Source organism: Barbus barbus (assembly GCF_936440315.1).
Source record: "Barbus barbus genome assembly, chromosome: 43".
NCBI lineage: Eukaryota > Metazoa > Chordata > Actinopteri > Cypriniformes > Cyprinidae > Barbus > Barbus barbus.
Window position 1 is genome coordinate 5,038,977 of NC_136721.1, and position 21,366 is coordinate 5,060,342.

Below are 21,366 nucleotides of genomic sequence, written 5' to 3' on the forward strand. Positions count from 1 at the left end.
ATATATTTTCTTTTTGTGCAATATTGTAATCAATGCTATATGTGGTTATTTCTGAAGCCCCGCCCACCAACATCACAGTATTGCAGTGTCAGATTCAGCTATTACTGAGCTATTGATCTCCCTCTACATCTCTAATATTAGAAGAGATATTTTAAACACTTTTCCATACTAAGTAAATAGAGCATTTTGTGTTTAAATAGAACCATTTATTGATTTTTATATGTAGTAAACACTGTATATGTAATTAAAAGACAAATGTTTTGTAAGAAACACATTTTTTAACTTTCTTTTGTTTTCATATCGAATATATAAAAAGTATAATTTATCACATTTTGATTTCAGAAAAGCCTACGTGCTCGTACAACACACCTCAAGCATGAGACGGTGACGCGCGAGGTCACTTTAAAGACTCATGAATATTCATTAGTATTACAAGAAGGTCGTGACCAAAGCCACGCCCCTAGATGGGTTGATTTTTCTAAGCGATCACGTTGCGTTGCGGCATTGAAACAGGAGGCTGTCGACAGCAAGTCATCTTTTGCATCACTCTCTTATAAACGGGTAAGTGAATGAATTCTTTATTTAAAAATATATATATATATATATTCTAAATTTATAGGGACACTGTCGCTTTCTTGAGTGACATGTCATTAACTCGTTTTGTAAACAAGACCATTTTTGATGTTGAATGTAATTTTGTTAATTTCTAATCTCATTTTAAAAAACAAATCTGCTAACGTTATATTAATAGTGCTTAGTGTCATAAGTAAATATTATCCAACAGGTGGTTGTCTCATTTACTAATAGAAGGCCTTCTCCATCATGGGACAGTGATGAATACGTTTTTAGCAGTGTTTATAGCAAATACGTCAAACATATAAAAAAAAATGTTTGTGAAATGTTAGTTTTTGAGAGTTCAAACACCCAAAAAAAATCAACTATATAAAGAGATAACATTATTAAATCGACATTCAATGTCACCCTGAGCACGAGTGAACACACCACCATCATCATCTCCATCTCTCTTCCGTATATTTAGAGTAACGTTAGAGCTGACAGAAACCCCAATCTATTTTAACAGCGTTTATTTGACAGAATATGCTAATTAAAGCATGCACGCGTAGGTCTATGCAGCATCATGCTGTCTGCGGAAGGGAGTGTGGCCGATCTGCACGTAGGCATTTCCTACATCACTGTAGCTTAGCCTAGCTCTCGTGGGTTTCCTCGGAGATTTTAAACGCATCCTTACAACATCACACGCTCTCTCGAGCGATATGTGCATCAAATTTAGGTTTTGTCAAAGATGTCCTTCACCCTAAATGTCGCCCTCGGACGCTTTAACATCCCACCTACACCGCTAGCGACGCAACTAGAAGGCGCGTTTGCATCTCGTTGCGTCACACGATGAATCACGTGAGCTGTGTTCTCATCCTCTCGCGTGTCGTGCATACGTGCTGAGGATGGTGTCTCTCCTCCCTGAGGACACCGAAGGTGATGATGGAGACTAAGCTCAGGATGCACGGTGGCATTTCATGTACTATTTCTTCTATTTTTGAATCTTTTGCATAACCTTTGCATTTCTCCATGCATAATATAATATGCATATATGAAGATAATGCATGTGATATGTTTCTAGGCCTGTTGAAATAATGCGTTTAATTAATAATTTAAACATAATTCGTATTCATAGAAGTAGCCAACAAATCAGTGCAATTTCTGTGTGAAGAACCATGCTTCTCATAATCCTGAAGCAAGATCCGCTAATCAGAAAAGCTCAGCAGATGCTCTCAACCTGCTGTTTGTGAATTTTTGCACTGAACATAAAATAGGTTTTATACTGAAAAATACTCAATATTTGTATATTGTAGTGTTGTGCTTCATTAGTTTCAGTCTTCCACCTATCAAACATTCATTTTTGCTTTAGTTCAAATTTGCAATGCCATCATTTGTTCCGGAGCTGGCTGGTTTGTCATTGAAATGCCCGTGGAGAAAATGAATAGGGAAGATACTTCCAGGATCAAAACCATTGGAGAAATGGACCGGTCAGTGACTCACTGTTGCGCATGATGCGGTGCAGAGCAACAGATGCAGACTGAATCTGTCAGCTGTCACTTATGCCTCGCACGCTTTCTTTGAGATCTTTTTCAAGGCCATTCCCACTCCCTATAAAGATCTGTTTGAATAAAAGAACAGGTTTTCAGCAGGATGGCATTATCAACCTAGGGATAAGCATTTTAAATTATTTTCAGTGCATTTCTTTTGTTTTGGAATTAGATGTAAAGCACCAAATCTGTTCAGCTTTGTATGTGCAATGTTATAAGGGGTCTGCAACGATTGGAAGGGGTTGTTCTTCGCGCCCATAACTGATACTAGACTGGTTAGCTTCTCTATCCTGCTATTTTGAGCTTGCATATCCAAGCATCTAGCAGATTGATGCCTTATAGGTGATCTATCTGCAAATCACTGGGTGATTTGTTTAAAACCAGTTAAGAATTAAGGCTTTAACTAAATGACTTAAAAGCTCAGTGTCTAAACAGTGTCATCATGACTCATCAAAATGTATTCACTTCTGTTAGAAACACTGATGGCGTTTTATAAATGGAAAGCCAGTGTGGTTCTCTCTAATTTAAACAGAGCTTGCAGTTGTCTATGATATAATATCTGATAAACTATTGGCTGGCAGTCTAAATAATATCTAGGTCTATCGCCAACCTATTCCCATTAGTGTCTCATAATATTTCAAATAAATTGATAAAATAGCTAAAAATACATTTGAATAAAATATTTTAATTATCAAATATATAAATCTTATTTAATTATAAAATTAATTTATTTACTTAAATTGAATTATTTGTTAACACAATTAATTTATATGTTGACCTAGGTTAGCAGAAGTCTAGTTTGGGACTTTTGAGGTATATAAAAGCGATGACCCATATTTAACATAATGATATGTTTGTATTGCAAGCAAAGGGCAGGGGAGGTCACTTTGAATTACGACCAGTTAACACCTCTTCATCATGGATCATACATCAAAATGACCTCTGTATGCCCTTTGCGATATCATTGAAGCCAATACTTCGTAAACGAAGCTAATACTTGTGGCCTTTAGCCTTAAACATTTTTTAACCAAAAATCTCATCATCATTTACTCCCCCTTCCAGTTGTTTTAAACCTGTATGTTTCTTTCTTCTGTTGAGTACAAGAGAAGATGTTTTGAAAAATGTTGGTAACCAAACAGTTGACGGTAGCCATTGACTTCCATAGTATTTTTTTTCCATTCTACCAACTGTTTGGTTACCAACATTCTTCAGAATGTCTTTGTTGACGGTGACCCCTGACTTCCATATTATGGGGGAAAAAAATACTATGGAATTACCGTCAACTGTTTGGTTACCAATATTCTTCAAAATATCCTCTTTTGTGCTCAACAAATGAAAAACTCATACAGGTTGAGTAAATGGGGTGAGTAAATGATGACAGAATTTTCATTTACGGGTGAACTATCCCTTTAAAATTGCTCAAAATAATGCCAGTCAGTGAGAACTCCTACGATATGTCAGATGCCTGTTTTCTTCTAAATGGAATGGTAAGAGCGTGTCGTGACACCTCCCTTGCAAATATGCGCTGAATGAGGTGAGCGGCAGCCATAGGCTTGTTCCATTCAGCACAGAGATGGGGGAGCATCAATATACAGGCATAGAAGGGATTTAGACAAGCAATAAACTCCAGTGTCAATATGAATGTTATTTATGCTGAAATGTGACATGTGAGTCATATTGAGCGGAAAAAATTAATCTTTGTGTCTGAGTATATTTTTAAAATATAAATGCAGATAATATAATATCGATGAAATTAAGTCCATTTTCATTACTGTTTCTTAAAACATTGAGGTGGACTTTACAAAGAGCACTTAATAATTTCTAATTAAACCTTTTAATTTAACATCGATTTTAAATAATTATTTTAATCTATAATTAATCGTTTTGTGCTTGAAGAAGTACACTTATTTTAGTGTGTTGACAAACATTACAGAACATGCACTTGATTATAGTTTTAAATGTAGGTATTCAGTATTACATTTAAAGCACTCATGTTCAGCTAATTGCATTAAATATCAATTTAAACTATAATGCATTTTGATTAAATTGCAAATAGCATAAGTAAAAGTAAAACATTACATTCAGTTCAAAATTATTTATCTTTTAAAATATATTGTTTCCATAGTAATTACTGTTTAAAAGTATTCTAAATCGCACTTCTTTTTCACAAGTAACCAAACCCTTTTTGAAATGCTGTGCCGATCCAATACCATGTAGTAACAGACAGTGGGGCTTGTCTAATGAGGATTGACAGCAGAGGTTAGAGGAGTGTGATTGCATAACAGCAATAGAAAATGCTCTGCTGGCTTTAGTCCATGTTATTATGCAATTCAGCCTCGCTGAAGAGCTTGTGAGAAAGAGTGGGCTAGAATATTAACCAGACCCTTTTTGATACCTTGAATAATGAGGCACAGTTTTGTTTATCCATAGCCAGCAGTCAGACATTTCCAGGAGACAAATTATTGTTCCTTGTGTGACTTGCACTATATTGCCAAAAGTATTGGGTCACCCCCTTCTAATGAACAGGTTTGACTACTTTAGTCATTTCTATGAGTACAAATCTTAATGTTTAAGCATATAATGATAGTCTAGGGAATTATGTGCTTCTAATTTTATAGCAACAGTTTGGACAGGACCCTTTTCTAGTCTAACATGACAGTGCCTCTGTGTATAAGGCACGGTTCAAAAAGACATGATTGATTGAGTCAGTGTGGAAGAACTTGACTGGTCTGCAAAGCCAAGTCCTGATCCCAGCTGAACTCCTCTGGTGTGACTTTAAATACAGACCTTGAGCCAAAAACTCATTACCAAACACCAATGACTTGTATAGACACTATAAGGACAAAAGTGTTGGGACACCCCCTTCTTTAGAACAGAAAAAGGCACTAAGAAAACGGTGGCAACAAAGATGGAAACATAATTCATGTATTTAAAAATTGTATTTCCATCTCTGTTGCAACAGTTTTGGACGTGTCTAAAATGACAGTACCCTTATGTACAAGTCATAGGTGTTTGGTGATGAGTTTTTGGCTCAAGGTCTGCATATGAAGTCACACCAGAGGTGTTCAGCTGGGATCAGGACTTGGTTTTATGCAGACCAGTCAAGTTCTTCCACACTGACTCAATCAATCATGTCTTTTTGAACCGTGCCTTCTACACAGAGACACTGTCATGTTAGAATAGAAAAGGGTCCTGTCCAAACTGTTGCTATAAAATTAGAAGCACACAATTCCCTAGAATATCATTATATGTTTAAATTCTACAAGACTCTGAAGGACTGAACTAGGAAGGACGCACCCTTGGTAGGATCCAGCCTTCCGTTTGAGAAGCACCCAATATGCTACATGTGCAGCAGCAGTATTTCTTACATGCTCACAGCAGCATGTTGTGGATGTATTGGAAGTAGCAAGTGTCGGTACTTACTCTGAAGCAGTGTAGCAGAACTATTCCACCAAGACCAAACACATTAACATTATCATGTACATTACCATGCCAAACCCTCCGAGAGTTGTCATGATGATAGAATTACACGTAAGATGGATGAAATGACAGTTGTGTCTCTGCCATTCCTCTATTGCAGGTTGCTTTGAGCCGCAGACATGACACACCAGTACCCCGCACTCACAACTGAGCAGAAGAAGGAGCTCCAGGACATCGCGCAGCGTATCGTAGCTCCTGGGAAGGGCATCCTCGCTGCAGATGAGTCAACAGGTCAGTGAGGGTTTCGTCTTATATGGACATAACACTTTCAGAATGATCATTTACTCCCCCCTCATGTTGTTCCAAACATGAAATATGCAGCAAACAGCTTTCTGTCAGTCCCTCTAACACAATGATATGTATGTCTGCATGTATACAGGTAGCATGGCAAAGCGTCTGAACCCCATCGGCGTCGAGAACACAGAGGAAAACCGCCGTCTGTACCGCCAGATCCTTTTCTCTGCTGACGAGCGCATAGACAAGTGCATTGGTGGCGTCATCTTCTTCCACGAGACCCTTTACCAGAAAGCTGATGATGGCACACCCTTTGCCAAAATGATCAAGGACAGGGGCATTGTTGTGGGAATCAAGGTACAGGATTTGATTTAAATAAAAAATGTTGTTCAACTGGGATGCATTACATTGATCAAAATTGACAGTCAAGTCATTTTAAATGTTTCTAAAGATTTCAATTTCAAATAAATGCTGAAGAGATGTCGTGGTTTCCACAAAAATATTAAGCAGCACAAATGTTTTTAACACTGATAATGATAAGAAATGTTTCTTGAGCAGTAAACCAGCATGTTAGATTGATTTCTGTGACACTGAAGACAAGAGGAATGATGCTGAAAATTCAGCTTTGCATCACAGGAATAAATTACATTTTTAATATATAATAAAATAGTACAAATATTTTTTAATTGTAATATTTCAATTTTTACTGTATTTTTGATCAATTAAATGCAGCCTTGAGTATAATAGACTTCTTTCAAGAGCAGAACCAACCAACTCCTAAATTGAGTAGCGTATATAATACAATTATAAATAAAACCCGCAGTGCACCCATAAATACTGAGTGCTGAGTTATAAATAAGTAGGCATGTAGGTGAAGGATTAGGATAAGATTATTAGGTTAAATCAGGTTGTTCATGTTTGCCACAACAAGTGTTCTCTAAATAGACCTTTTTAACTGCTTGAAGATGTTTGTAGATATTTGAAATATTATATTTGTATAATTTTCTTTTGTATTGGTGAATAGTTGTTAGGAAATACAATCAGGACTGCTGGACTATTAGCAATGCTGCCATGACAGTTTGATCCTAAAGCAGGTTGTCCTCTTTTACAGGTTGACAAAGGTGTTGTCCCTCTGGCAGGAACTAATGGAGAGACCACGACACAGGGTAAGCTTACAGTTACTGATAAAATATTTGCTAAAATTGATGGCAATAATGATGTATTGTTAATGTGATACCTGTTTTTCTTAAGGGCTTGATGGCCTGTCAGAACGCTGTGCTCAGTATAAGAAAGACGGTGCAGACTTTGCCAAGTGGAGGTCTGTGCTGAAGATCAGCGAGACCACTCCTTCAGAGTTAGCCATCATGGAGAACGCTAACGTCCTGGCTCGCTACGCCAGCATCTGCCAGCAGGTGAGCTCATTAAGTCTTGGCTGTCTGTACGTTAATCTTAAAGGCAAGCAGTGTTGTTATTGCTAATTAAAAATAAAACTACTATTTGAATTGTTAATTGAAAAAAAAAAAGCATATATTAAATCTAAATATTAGATGGAAAAACCTGAACAAAAAAAGGTTGCAGTGAAATCTAGCTGAATTAAAATATGCTGTACTAAACTGACAAACTAAAACTCAAATAAAAATAAAGCAAAATAGAAACATTTTCAAAAACTGTGGTAAAAGCACACATTATGACTCAAATTTAAACTGAAAATTCAAAATATGAAAAGATACTATAATAGTAAATAAATAATACAAAATAACACTGACAGCAAGAAATCCAGATCACAACGGTCTTGATGTATATTTAGGTATTTTAGAGAATTGTTGGATGGAGTTGAAGCTAATGCATAGATATCAGAGGTAAGATGTTTTTTGACCTAATATTGTCCGTTTGGGTTTTCAGAATGGGATTGTGCCCATTGTTGAGCCAGAGATTCTACCTGATGGTGACCACGACTTGAAACGCTGCCAGTATGTTACAGAGAAGGTACATAAAAAGTGGCATTAATTTATAGCATTCAAACAAGACTTGAAACATCTTATATGATTAAATTTACTAAACCTTTCTTTATTTCCCGTGTATCTCCAGGTCCTTGCTGCCTGCTACAAGGCCCTGTCTGACCATCACGTCTATCTGGAGGGAACTCTTCTGAAACCCAACATGGTGACAGCTGGACACTCCTGCCCCACCAAATTCTCCAATGAAGAAATTGCCATGGCTACAGTGACAGCCTTGCGCCGCACCGTTCCCCCCGCAGTAACAGGTGAGTCACGAGGCTAATGGAGAAACCTCAGTTGTGTTTGATTTACTGTTTGAAGCTTTAAGAATGTGGAGTGCCATGATGTAGATAACAAGAGGAAATGGCATGTTTAAAAAAAAGTGTGAACAGTATGTGGTGAGGTCATAGTGTTATTTCAGAAAATGTATTTTGACATTCCTGTGGCAGGTGTGACATTCCTCTCTGGAGGTCAGAGTGAGGAGGATGCGTCTATCAACTTGAACGCCATCAACAACTGCCCTCTGACAAAACCCTGGGCCCTCACCTTCTCCTATGGACGTGCCCTGCAGGCCTCTGCCCTCACCGCCTGGCGCGGAGTCAAGGACAATGAGAAGGCCGCCACAGAGGAGTTCATCAAGCGTGCTGAGGTCAGTTGATCAAATCATTTTCCCATTAAGGTGCAGTCACTTTAAAATTTCACATTAGCAAAAGGTCAATTGTCAATAGAGTAGGAATGTATAAAGTATAGCTCACACAGGAGTCACTTCCAAACTGAGCAGCTTTCTGTTGGCCAACGCGGTTATTCTGTGTGACCAACTTGAATCAGTTGCGAAATTTTTGTATTGCACAAAATTCCTGAACACTTTGATTCCCCTTGAAATTAAAATTTAAATTTTGCCCACGAAAATTCGGCGAACACCGGCAAATTTGAATACCCCTAAAGCAAATTTTATTTTTACCTAAATGCAATGCATTTCTGGAAATTGTGGAAATTGCCATAGTTAATACAATTGAAATAATGCTCAATAAATATGCTTATCAATATGTAAATATGCTAATTTCTGTTAAATAATATTTACAATTTGTATTTATTATACAGATAATAATGCTAATATCTATAAAATGTGTATCTGCATCTTTTCAGAAATCATGAATCGCTAAATGTCATATAAATGTATAGGTCAAACAGGAACTTTGTGTGTAATATCTTTAAATTATAATTTTTAAGTATAACTTTTCTCAGTAAATACTTGTGTATGTGTGCCTTTTTTTTTTTTTTTTTTTTTTTTTTATAATTATTTAGCATATAATATTAGTGATGTACTGAAATTTCAGCAACCAAATATATTCAGCCATAACTGCAACAAAAAAGAAACTAATTTTCATATTACCAATTTGAGGACAATTTTTCTAGTAAATACATGCACTGAGTATGATGAGAATCTAATCTAAAGTACTGAGAATCTAATGTATACTTTAATATAAAAGGTATATAGAATTATGTAAATATGTATATTTATATATAAAATAGTATAACTTTTAAATAAGATTAAATAATACAGGGTGGGCCATTTATATGGATACACCGTAATAACATGGGAATGGTTGGTGATATTAAAGTCCTGTTTGTGGCACATTAGTATATGTGAGGGGGCAAACTCCTCAAGATGGGTGGTGACCATGGTGGCCATTTAGAAGTCGGCCATCTTGGATACAACTTTAGTTTTTTCAATAGGAAGAGGGCCATGTGACACATCAAACTTATTGGTAATGTCACAAGAAAAACAATGGTGTGCTTGGTTTCAACGTAACTTTATTCGTTCATGAGTTATTTACAAGTTTCTGACCACTTATAAAATGTGTTCAATGTGCTTCCCATTGTGTTGGATTGTCAATGCAACCCTCTTCTCCCACTCTTCTAAGGGGGTCAGATCGGGAGACCTTGGGGGCCATTCAACTGGCCCACGACGACCAATCCACTTTCCAGGAAACTGTTCATCTAGGAATGCTTGGACCTGGCACCCATAATGTGGTGGTGCACCATCAATGGAAACCTCAAGGCCACTGGATATTTGAAATTGCTACATGATGATGTGTTTCCCTCTTTATGCACTGAAGCTGGCACGTTCCCTGAGTTTTTCCAGCAAGATGGTGCACCACCACATTATGGGTGCCAGGTCCGAGCATTCCTAGATGAACAGTTTCCTGGAAAGTGGATTGGTCGTCGTGGGCCAGTTGAATGGCCCCCAAGGTCTCCCGATCTGACCCCCTTAGACTTTTATCTTTGGGGTCATCTGAAGGCAATTGTCTATGGTGTGAAGATACGAGATGTGCAGCACCTGAAACTACGGATACTGGATGCCTGTGCTGGCATTTCTCCTGCGGTGTTGCTATCAGTGTGTGAAGAGTGGGAGAAGAGGGTTGCATTGACAATCCAACACAATGGTTGGATACAAATAACACAATTATTGACTCAGTGCATCTCAGTGTGGTATGGAAACAGCTCCAATCAGGACTGCAAAGCACTACAGAGAGTTGTGCGCTTAGCTGAGCGCATCTCAGGGTCTGCTCTCCCCTCTCTGCAGGACATCTACCTCAAACGCTGCAAAAATAGAGCTGTCAAAATAATCAAGGACTCAAATCACCCTGGTAACCAGCTATTCACTTTGCTTCCTTCTGGTAAGCGCTTCCGTAGCCTGATGGCAAAAACTGAGAGACTTAGGAGGAGCTTCTTCCCCCAGGCCATCAGGCTCCTAAACTCTAACTCTGTGTCATAACATCACTTGACTCCATGTAAATATCACCATATCAATAAGCTATTCATAATTTTTCTCTACCTCATATTGCTGCTATTATATACCCTGTACAACTTTTTTGCACATTATTTTGCACATTCCTCTTATTACTATTTAAGTCAACAACATACTGACCTGCACATTTATATTTATATTTTTTATCTATCTTTTTATTTTATTCTTTTTATTTTATTTTATTTTTTTCTACTTTTCTTCTCTTAATATTTGTATACTTTATAATTGCACTGTCCTTGGAGCGGACCTGACCTACATTTCACTGCTGGTTATACTCTGTATAATTGTGTATGTGACGAATAAAACTCTTGAATAAATGGGCAGCACATTGAACACATTTTATAAGTGGTCAGAAACTTGTAAATAACTCATGAACGAATAAAGTTCCGTTGAAACCAAGCACACCATTGTTTTTCTTGTGACATTACCAATAAGTTTGATGTGTCACATGGCCCTCTTCCTATTGAAAAAACAAAAGTTGTATCCAAGATGGCCGACTTCTAAATGGCCACCATGGTCACCACCCATCTTGAGGAGTTTGCCCCCTCACATATACTAATGTGCCACAAACAGGACTTTAATATCACCAACCATTCCCATGTTATTACGGTGTATCCATATAAATGGCCCACCCTGTAGAATAAAACAAAATAATATAAAATTGGATAACAATAGAGGTAGGAGGTGAATCTGTTTAGAATTCTGTTTAGATTCAGGCCACATACACTAACCGTTGTGAACTTTCCTCAGGCTAATGGATTGGCTGCTCAAGGCAAGTACATCTCCCCTGGAACCGGTGGATCAGCGGGACAGTCCCTGTACGTGGCCAACCATGCCTACTGAACATCCTGCATCCCGTCGTTCCAGCTTCCGCCAGCCAATAGTATAGTGCACAGCTGCTACCCTTCCTGTCACCAACCAATCACAGGCCTGCGCTGTCTTCTGTACTTTAGGGTTGTCATTGCAGTGTCTCATAATGTATCTATTTAAAATGTATTAAACTTTAAGAATGGAGAGGAGAAATGGAAAGGTACGCAGGAAATTATTTTTTATTTTTGAAATATTCAAGGCGTGGTTTCATGCTACAAACAAGAAAACAGTATTTTTGTGGACCGTTTTAAATGGATGTATATGTATATCAGCCGTTTTGTTTTCATTATTCCAACATAAGTCATTCCAATTCAGGCACCAGCCACTCGAGGTGATTTGTCACATTCCTTGCCGTGCGGTATGACCTCATCGGTCCTCATGATGATGCGTGGATGATGTGAATACTGAGTTCAGATCGGGGCAGTTTATTATAATAGGGAATGAAACAGAGTAATATATTATTGCTAGTTATGATTAACTCCACCAGACTCCGATGAATAATATTTTGTTTTGTGTTTGCATATAATATTAATGATTACTGTCCAACAAATTTAATATAAAATACTAACAATATTATTAGTATTTTGAAGTTGTGCTCCGTTGTGTTGTGTGCTTGAGTGTATCATGCTCTCCCTCTCCTCCCCATATTTGTGAGACAGTGCTACATGAATAATAACTTCTATTGGTTGTAAACGGTGGCGTGGAGCTTCTGGGGAGGGGAGCACTCGCTGCTCTGTTGACAAAATGTGATCTTGTGATTTGATGTTGTTCTCTAAGCACTTTGTGTGTCAGATAGTAAAAACTGAAATAAAATACTGTAAAACAGATTGTGTTTGTCATTATGCGGGTGCATTTCATACACCTATTGCACACATTTTTAGCCATAACTTACATTCTGGTTGAGCTTTCCTCAACAGACCCTCAGCAATTCGCTGAATTAAGCATGTTTACATAAATCTAAGTAAATGGGAAATTATTAATTGCAGAGAGTTATATAATAGAATAGAAAGCGTTTTGCATTACAAATAGGAGGTAAAATATCTGTTCAGTTTCTAAAATTAATGGAGGCATGTTTACAAATATGGTACACCCTGGATTTCCACAATTGTTTTCAAGCATTAAAGGCACAAATCCAATTTTTGTGTGTTGTGAGACATTACAGATGTGTTTGATAAAATATTATGTAACACAATATTATTTATATTTATTTAATTGTAGTAAATTTATTTACTTTAACAAAAAATACGATATGTACTAATATTAACATTTACCCCACAATTTATGAATATAAAATATATGAAAACCAGACTCTTTTTTTAATTTAAAGGGATAATTCACCCAAAACTGAAAATTCGGTCACAATTTACCCTCTTGACGTGCCAAACCTGCATGACTTTTACTTTTTTCTTCTTTAAAACACAAAAGATTATTATTTAATTTTTTTATGGTAACCAAAATATATTTTTAATTTTTTTTACATTATTCAAAATATTTTATTTTGTGATCTGCAGAAGAAATAAACGCATATAGTTTTAATACGACATGAGAATAAATAAAGACTTAATTTTTTGGGAGCACTAATCCTTTAAAAGTGGCATTATTTTTAACTGCAAAATGATAATGATATAAAATGAAATGGCTTTTTAAGGATTTATTTTGTATTAATGCCAAAACACTTAATAACAATCATATAACCACAACAACCCCAAAAACAATAGAGGACAAAATACAAAACAATAATACAACATAGAAAGTTTATAAATAAAAAAATAAACTAAAAACAAACAAATAAATAGCATAGACCAGAGGGGGGAAATTATACAAGGTTAAATATTGAAAGCAATTTTTGACTTTTGAATTATTTTTGTTGTTGTTTCTTATGCCAATCAAACGTAAGAATTGTAGTCAACCAGAAAAATTGACATACTGGGTTCTTATCCAAAAATTTACACTTATGAATAAAAAATTTGCCACGAATAAATAAAAAGACTAACAATATATTGAATCGAAAAGTTAGAGATATAATAAACATTTTTTTAAAACATTTGTTTTATCTGAGAGATAGGTACATAACTCATTCACAAAAAATATGTACATGGTCTCTTCTAAATCACAGAAAGTACTTTTTTTTCAATATTATGCATATACTTGTTAAGTACACTATTACAAGAATTCGGCTTTTTAAGGAAGTGCGAGTGACACTAAACCCGCCCCCTTTAACTCCAATTGGATGCTGCTGTGCCCTCTGTCTTCTGATTGGATAGAATCCTCCAATAGCAGGTTATGCGGTAGTCATGTCACACAGCAATGGCAGCCCCGCAGTTTGGTGAGTCCTGTGCATTCATTCAAAACGATTTCCTAATTTTGCCTTCGAAATTATTTCAGTGTTCACGTATTTTTTTTTGCTACAAATGTTCATTTAAAAGTACATAACCCTAAAGCCAAATGTCAGCGTATCGCTAGCTTAGTTATGTTAAGCATGTCATGGTTGGGTCACTCCTCACTATGGTTTTGTGAATGAATAATGGATATTTTATGTTTTCCTCAATTTCAATGAATATTTAGTTCCTATTTAGTCTTATTACCTACTATTTCATTTTGGTCATAACAGAAAAGCAGCGAGGGCGATATGCTGCCCTTGCCATCGCTGCAGTGGTCATTGTGGTGGGCATCCCTCTCTGGTGGAAGACCACAGAGACCTACCGCGCCTGGCTGCCTTTCTCTGAGATCAGCCAACTCGACTCCCTCCAGGTAACACGCACTTCGTCCTTCCTCATGTCAGAATCATGCTTGTGAATCTATAAGTTCAGAAATGATACATTATTGTGTTTTTGACAGCTTCAGCTAAGTGTTGATATCGAGGTGGTCTTCTCTCGAGGAACACTGACCCCAGAACAGCAGAAAAAGTTTCCACTTAGTCATGTCAATGAAAAGGAGCACCAAGTTGATGGTAAGTGATCAATTTCTGAAACTATTTGGAAGCTTCATCATAAAACACATTTTTAAACACAAAGAACAGAGATTTTGATCCAGAACCGAACACATTGCTCTCTTTTCCTCTTCAGCCAAAACAGGTTTGCGGTACAAATATGAAACCAGATATCGCACTGCCACTATAATGGAGGAAGACGCCTTGAATCAGCCCACTGCTGCAGGTTGAGTGGCTTTATTGTTACTAATAAATGACGAAATAATCAGTTATTTAATCATTTATTAATACCAATTCAATTACCGGTATGTCTAATTTTAATGTGGATATACTGACAGATTATATAATATTTTAATTGTAGTAATTCCCACTGACGGAAGAACAATTGCAATCACTTATACATTAAATATTCTTCTTCTTATCCTTCTAGCTTATCCAGACTCCCAACAGAACTAAATAGTTCAAACTAATTTGTTAAAAACATTGAAAATGGTTGTTGTTGTGAAATTGTGAACATTTATATGGATTTTAGTGTAAGCATTGGAATATTTTTACTTTTTCCAACTACCTGCCCAGACACTGCAAGTGGAAATTGGCCATTGTGGCTAAATTTGGCACATTTTACATTGATTCTGTGTGCAATTAATGTGTATTGTCCCTGAAATATAGATTAAAAATAGTAATATTATATTAAATATTAATAGCATTTATTAAGTTATTCTAAACAAAAGCTATTTTAAAATGAGCTGTTTTGGGTTTCTTCGGTTTTCTTTTTGCCCCGTCACTCATTTTTAAATGTGAATTCATTTCTCTGTTGGTACGATGTAGTTTCTATCCCTGAGCTGTTTACTTCTCCCTCCACAGAGGCAGATCTATCCCTACACATGCTCTCTGAGAGTTCTTGTGGGTCTGTGGTTGTATATGTGATCCCGGAGTCCTCCACCCTCCTGCCAGAGGTAAGATTCAGAGCATTTGTGTATTTTTACATGCTGAAATCACTTCTGAAGCGCATTCTGTCTGTTTACTTTCAGGATGTGAAAGTGTACGTGGGGAAACGGCGCACTGCGCTGCTACATTCTCCTCCTTTTAAAAGTTCTTGGAGTCTGAAGGAAGTCCTATCAAATCTGGACGTGGAGGTGGAGCAGGTGGTAAGCACCATGTCCTTTAGTCACCAGGATATAGTAGCTGCTCTGAGTGACCGTGTCCGCATGACCAAAGTGACTAAGGAGAGTATGTCAGACAGCATGAGGGCCATCAAATCCAGTCCTGGTGAGTATTATCCCTCATTTTGGCTTGTTTTCTCAATAGCATACTCATTTAATTATCTTTATCTAATTTTGACTTCTCTTAGGCTACGAAATCACATTCAGTCTGCTCAACCCAGACCCAAAGTCACACAGTCTTCACTGGGATATCGAAGGTGCCGTTCAAAGCTACATTCAGCCTTTACTGAACAAACTGGCCCCTATAGCCAACTTTTCAGTGGACTCTCAGGTGCCTAAGAACAATTACATTGTAGTTTGTATGGTATCTAACAAATGTGACTTTTCACAGGGCTGACGGAATATTCTGTACCTTGCAACAGTTACAAATGTGTTAACCTGTAGGGAATTTGCTATACTGTTTATTCAACAACAGATAAATTTGCACAGCTATTAGAGATGCTTTGTGTTTTTATTTATTTTATTAATTTATTTAGTCATTTAGCAGACGCTTTTATCCAAAGCGACTTACAAATGAGGACATAAGAAGCAATCAAAACCAACAAAAGAGCAACAACGTGCAAGTGCTATTACAAGTCTTGGTTAGCCTAACGCAGTACAGATAATTATTATTATTATTGTTATTTTTTAATAAAAAGACATAGATAAAATACAATTAGAATAGATAGTGCTAGAGTTAAAGGGTCAAGTAAAGATGGAACAGATGAGTTTTTAGCCGTTTCTTGAAGATGGGTAAGGATTCGGCTGCTCGGATCGAGTTGGGCAGGTCATTCCACCAGATGGGAACAGTTAATGAAAAAGTCCTTGAAAGTGTTTTTCTGTGTCTTTGGGATGGTACAATAATTCGTTGTTCACTTGAAGAACGCAAGCTTCTAGAGGGCATATAAGTCTGAAGTAAAGAATTTAGGTAAAGGGGAGCAGAGCCAGTGGTGGTTCTGTAGGCAAACATTAATGCCTTGAATTTAATGCGAGCAGCTATTGGTAGCCAGTGCAGATTGATGAACCGAGGCGTAACATTTTTACACATGAGAGAAATGAAGAAACATGGAGTGGTGCATGAGGATATTTTTACAGCTTCATGACTCATTCAGTCAGCATTTAGAGTCAGAATTTTCATATTTTATAATAGTAGTTGTATTTTTTATATTTATATTTTTCACATATTTCACATTAAATATGAAGTAGCTCGCTAATGCCACATTTATTATTCATTTGGCTTCTTTTGTTTTTTGGTTTACGTTCATCAAATTTCAAACAAAATGGTACAATAAAATAAATTATCTAAATTTAATGTAATAAATTGGTATTACTGTGTGGTTATTTAATATATCAGCAGCTTTCCACTGAGTTCCATTGAGCAAACATTGAACAATATATAACTATCGTTATGTATATTTCTATATTGTATATAATAATTTCTAATTCTCATTCTTGATATAATATTTTGTAAATACTGCCCAAAGTTCTCCTCTTCTGTTTGTCACTTCGTTGTGTTCGTTCTTTTCAGATTCTGTATTATGCTGTTCTGGGTGTGAACCCTCGATATGACAACAGTGTGTCAGCCTATACACTCAGTGCAGACAGCCTGTCACATGTTATCAACCCTGTTGAGGCCAGACTAGGTGAGATTTGATGTGATCTGCTTTTAATGAACGTTTTTTTTTTTTTTGCACATGTAGATTAACACACGCTGGTATTCTCTTTCACACAGGTTCCAATGCAGCTTCCTCTAACCCTGTCTTGAACTTCCTGCTGTATGTGCCAGATGCCCACCACTCTCCTCTTTTCATCAGAGACCACAGCAAAGAGGAGGTGCCCTCTAACGCCTTCCACAGCCCTCGTTGGGGCGGCATTATGGTACTGTCCAGATATATTCACTTAAACATAGATTATGATGTTCTTTTTGCATTTCTCTGAAGTTTCTAATAAGTTTCCATGCACCCAAAAAAAATCAGTTTATAATCAAATTGATGGCTCGGATTGTTTTGTTTTTTTTATACCTTTTTTTTCATGTTTCGGTTCAGGGTTTCCATACTTATATTAAAGGAGACCTATTGTGTTCCTTTTTACAGAATGTAATATAAGTCTCCAGTGTCTCCAGAATGTGTCTTTGATGTTTCAGCTCCAAATACCCCACAGATCATTTATTATATCATTTTGAAGATGCCCATTTTGAGTGGAAGCAGAAATATGCTGTTTTTGTGCATGTGTCTTTAAATGCAAATAAGCTGCTGCTCCCCACTCCCTTTTCCAGAACAGGGCTGTGCCTTTACAGCTTGTTCCTCAGATACTCTGTTAAAAATATCTGTTTGGTTTTGATTATCATGTCTATCATGCTGAAATCATGTGTTTTAAGGCCATATCGGTTTAGACCTCTGATATACAGTGTTCTGAGTGCATGCATCCGATGCACGCGCACAGAAAGCATCTATCACACAGCATGTGAGCGTAAATTATTACATTATTTTTCACATAATTTACATTATTACAATACCTTTCTCCCCAGCCTTGCACAAACGGCTCGATTAGTTCCAGGTTTGATGAAGGGCCGCCTTCCGAAAAACGAAATGTCTTGTGATTGGTTAGTTGTCCCAGTGCGTTGTGATTGGCGAACAGCTTAGACGGCGTTTCAGTACTGTCCCGCCCCTCGCCAAAACGTCAAGTTCCGTCTGTTCCGGTATAGTTAAGGATGGTGTCAATATTGCCATATCAATTTGAGCTGGATTCTGAACCCAAGAATATTGATCAAGAAGATCGCGCAGAACCTTTGCATGCATGGATATTGCAAGACATATTAAAGTGGTAATGTTATTGTTAACATTAACGTAAAACACAAGAGCTTCAAAGGGGAGCTGTAACATAGCCACATATTTATAGCCTAAAATATATTGGGGTCATTCTATGGAAATGTACATTTTTCTGTCCCTAGCCTTTACAGAAATAGTACACTTGGTTACAATTTTTTTATATTTTAAAATGAAACAATGTTTTATTTGAACAATTACACCTTCTTGAGCCATCAATGTGGCAATATTTGTTTTTAATTAATTATAAAGTATTGCAAGCACCACAAAACTGCTCATCCCCACAGCCATGTACAGAGGGAAAGTGCTTTATTTTGAGGTCAAAAAACAGTTTTTTCTACCATTTAAAATAAAATAATGTATACATAACTATCAAATAAATGACATAAAAAAACAAAATGCCAAATAAATATTATAGAAAAAAATTATATTAAATAATATATATATTATATTAAAAAATAAAATGGTATATTATTTAAAAATGTGATAAAGATTAAAAAATCATTAAGCTGTCATTTATGTGTATTCATGAAGTCAAAAGTTAATCTAAAAATGAAGTTTAAGTTTAAATGTTAAAAAAATGCATTTTAAGACATCTTGCCATACCAGGCTATTCGAACCAAATGTATTTACTCTTAGTATTAGGATATGACTACTTATTTATTACAGTCCGTGATAATTAATACATTACAAAAACATTGTAAAAATTAAGCTAAAAGAAAGTCATCCCACTCCCATACGTCTACTTCTATCATCGCTTGGATAACAGCGTAATGCACCTTCTTTTTGAATGTGATTTTTCTCCAATGAGGGGGCAGAACATTTGGCAAATTACGCTACGGCACTTATATTATTGCACTGGTTGGCTATTGACTGCGAGCAGACAGAGTGTCAATCAATGCATTGGAGAATACGGTGAACATAATAAAGAAACGAAGTTGCTTGTCAGATTTCCCTAACAAGCAACCATTTTTTTTTTTTTAAATAAGCCCAAAAAACCGCAACCTGTGACCAGGGGATTTTTCACAAAACTTTACAAAAAAAAGAAGCCAAAGTCGCGTATAATATGCATACTTGGCAAATGTGGTTCTAACCAGGACCTCGCCCACCCCCCCACAACCATTCGAAACTCCATAGGCGGGATTTATTTGAATGATATTCTAATGGGGCTTTGTGATATCACAAAACCTGGAAAACAACGCTGTAGTCCAAACGGGCCGTTCGTTGTAGTTCTTGAAAAGGGATTTAAAAAATGAAATCTCACTTTGGAGTGGACTTTGAGATTTGTAACTTTGTAGATTTTTTTTAATGCCCAAACATACACACTACACACTGGCTAAAATTCAAAAAGTGAAAAAGCATAATAGGACCCCTTTAAATACTGTGAATTATATGAAATAACATGAATGTGTTTGGATGTTGCAAACAGGCATGTCTTTCATCTGTGTCCCCAGGTGTACAATGTGAATGAAATGTATGGACCTGAAGCTGAACGTCCTGTAGATATCAAAATTAATATGTCTAAAGTGATGGGCGTGTTTTTGGCACAGTTACGGTTAGTACTTTCACAAATGTAAGTAAAATTCCTGTTTTTCCCAGATGAAAGTGTTTCATTTCACTTTCTTTATCATTTTGTTTCTAGGCTCATGCTAGGAGTGCAACATACTCATCCTCCCACAGGCTTTGTGCTGCAGAGTCCAGGCAGCGCTGGACTGGCTGATTGGGAGCTGGACCGACTCCTGTGGAGCCGCAGTGTGGAGAACATCGCCACCGCCAGCACCACCATCACCTCGCTGGCTCAGCTCCTGGACCAGATTGGAAACATAGTCATCAATGACAACATCGCACAGCAGGTGGGAAGTCCAGATGTTCATATTTCATCTCACAATGAAATAGCTCCACTGTAACATTTTGTCCTAAACAATAGGAATTGTAAAATGCACATTTTTGCTATTATTTCTTGCACAGGTTTCCAGTGCAGTGTCGTCGCTCCAGTCTGCTGTCGCCGAGTTGGAGGCTGGCAACCTAGCCTTTGCGCTTCAGTACAGCAGACAGGCCATTTTGGCTTCAGAGAGGGCCTTTTTCGACCCCTCTCTTTTGCATCTTCTTTATTTTCCAGACGATCAGAAATTCGCCATCTACATTCCTCTTTTCCTACCCATGTGTGTACCTATTGTGCTCTCGCTACTGAAAATTGTGAGTGAAGCTAAGAAAAGGCGAGCAGATAAACAAGCCAAAAGTGACTGAGAAAACACGGCTTGTTTGCATACACACTAATGGCTGCATTTGTGTAGCATGTTCAAAAAAACACACTGATTCATTAAAAGATGATGTGTGTGGTGTACTTTTACATTTTATTTATTAGACCAATAGTCTAACTATCATCAGATGAAAAATAACTGATATGGATTATATGCTTAAATTTTCAAAGGCAGCTGTACTGAACAATGAATGAGTTAAATGATTGATTCTGCAGTGTGAAATTTGGTTTCTCGTCCACATTAAGCGGTTGCACTGCATGTCTTGTTTTAACAATGTAACACTGGGTCATGATCTCAGTTTCATTTAGATTTGTGAGGAATTAGTAGGCATATTGTGATTTGTTTTTCAAGGGGTTCAAAGTCGCAACAAAAATAAAATGCAAGATGCAAAAATGTATATAAAAACATTGTTTATTGACATATTACAATAATTTATCTGTATGTTTGGGTTGATGGGTGTTAACTTTAAAATGGGTTTGTATAGCGATCCAGCAGTGATGCCATGTGATAATTATTTTTAGTTGTTTTAATTTTTAATAAAAAAATAAATAAAAATCAGCCTGGAACCAAATGTGCCAGGGATTAAGTGAAAGTATTTTTCATACTGTATTTCCACTGAATTTATGAAAAGTAGATAATGCAAAATAATACTAG

At 36.7% G+C, this 21,366-nt stretch overlaps 2 protein-coding genes across 2 annotated transcripts; both read left to right on the top strand.

The window, feature by feature from the left end:
• The first annotated feature begins 456 nt into the window (after nucleotides 1-456).
• Nucleotides 457-12,321, top strand: aldocb (aldolase C, fructose-bisphosphate, b). The gene is made up of 9 exons (XM_079405900.1): nucleotides 457-561; nucleotides 5,683-5,813; nucleotides 5,962-6,173; nucleotides 6,928-6,982; nucleotides 7,068-7,228; nucleotides 7,719-7,802; nucleotides 7,905-8,079; nucleotides 8,263-8,462; nucleotides 11,376-12,321. The coding sequence occupies exons 2-9, from the start codon at nucleotides 5,702-5,704 to the stop codon at nucleotides 11,466-11,468; spliced, it is 1,092 nt and encodes a 363-aa protein (XP_079262026.1). The 5' UTR covers nucleotides 457-561; nucleotides 5,683-5,701; the 3' UTR covers nucleotides 11,469-12,321.
• A 1,428-nt stretch (nucleotides 12,322-13,749) lies between these two features.
• On the top strand, nucleotides 13,750-21,235 carry LOC306862424 (GPI transamidase component PIG-S-like). Its single transcript, XM_079405225.1, has 12 exons — nucleotides 13,750-13,821; nucleotides 14,107-14,246; nucleotides 14,334-14,445; nucleotides 14,561-14,650; nucleotides 15,289-15,380; nucleotides 15,456-15,693; nucleotides 15,776-15,918; nucleotides 17,155-17,269; nucleotides 17,359-17,504; nucleotides 19,906-20,006; nucleotides 20,094-20,304; nucleotides 20,420-21,235. The coding sequence occupies exons 1-12, from the start codon at nucleotides 13,803-13,805 to the stop codon at nucleotides 20,696-20,698; spliced, it is 1,686 nt and encodes a 561-aa protein (XP_079261351.1). The 5' UTR covers nucleotides 13,750-13,802; the 3' UTR covers nucleotides 20,699-21,235.
• The last annotated feature ends 131 nt before the right edge of the window (nucleotides 21,236-21,366 follow it).

Excerpts from the sequence above, each read along its gene's own strand:
- aldocb (XM_079405900.1), top strand. The coding sequence starts at position 5,702 with ATGACACACCAGTACCCCGCACTCACAACTGAGCAGAAGAAGGAGCTC. Across the intron at positions 5,814-5,961 it reads CGCTGCAGATGAGTCAACAG|GTAGCATGGCAAAGCGTCTG; the intron begins GTCAGTGAGGGT and ends GCATGTATACAG. Across the intron at positions 6,983-7,067 it reads TGGAGAGACCACGACACAGG|GGCTTGATGGCCTGTCAGAA; the intron begins GTAAGCTTACAG and ends GTTTTTCTTAAG.
- LOC306862424 (XM_079405225.1), top strand. Across the intron at positions 15,919-17,154 it reads ACTTTTCAGTGGACTCTCAG|ATTCTGTATTATGCTGTTCT; the intron begins GTGCCTAAGAAC and ends CGTTCTTTTCAG. Across the intron at positions 20,007-20,093 it reads GTGTTTTTGGCACAGTTACG|GCTCATGCTAGGAGTGCAAC; the intron begins GTTAGTACTTTC and ends TTTTGTTTCTAG.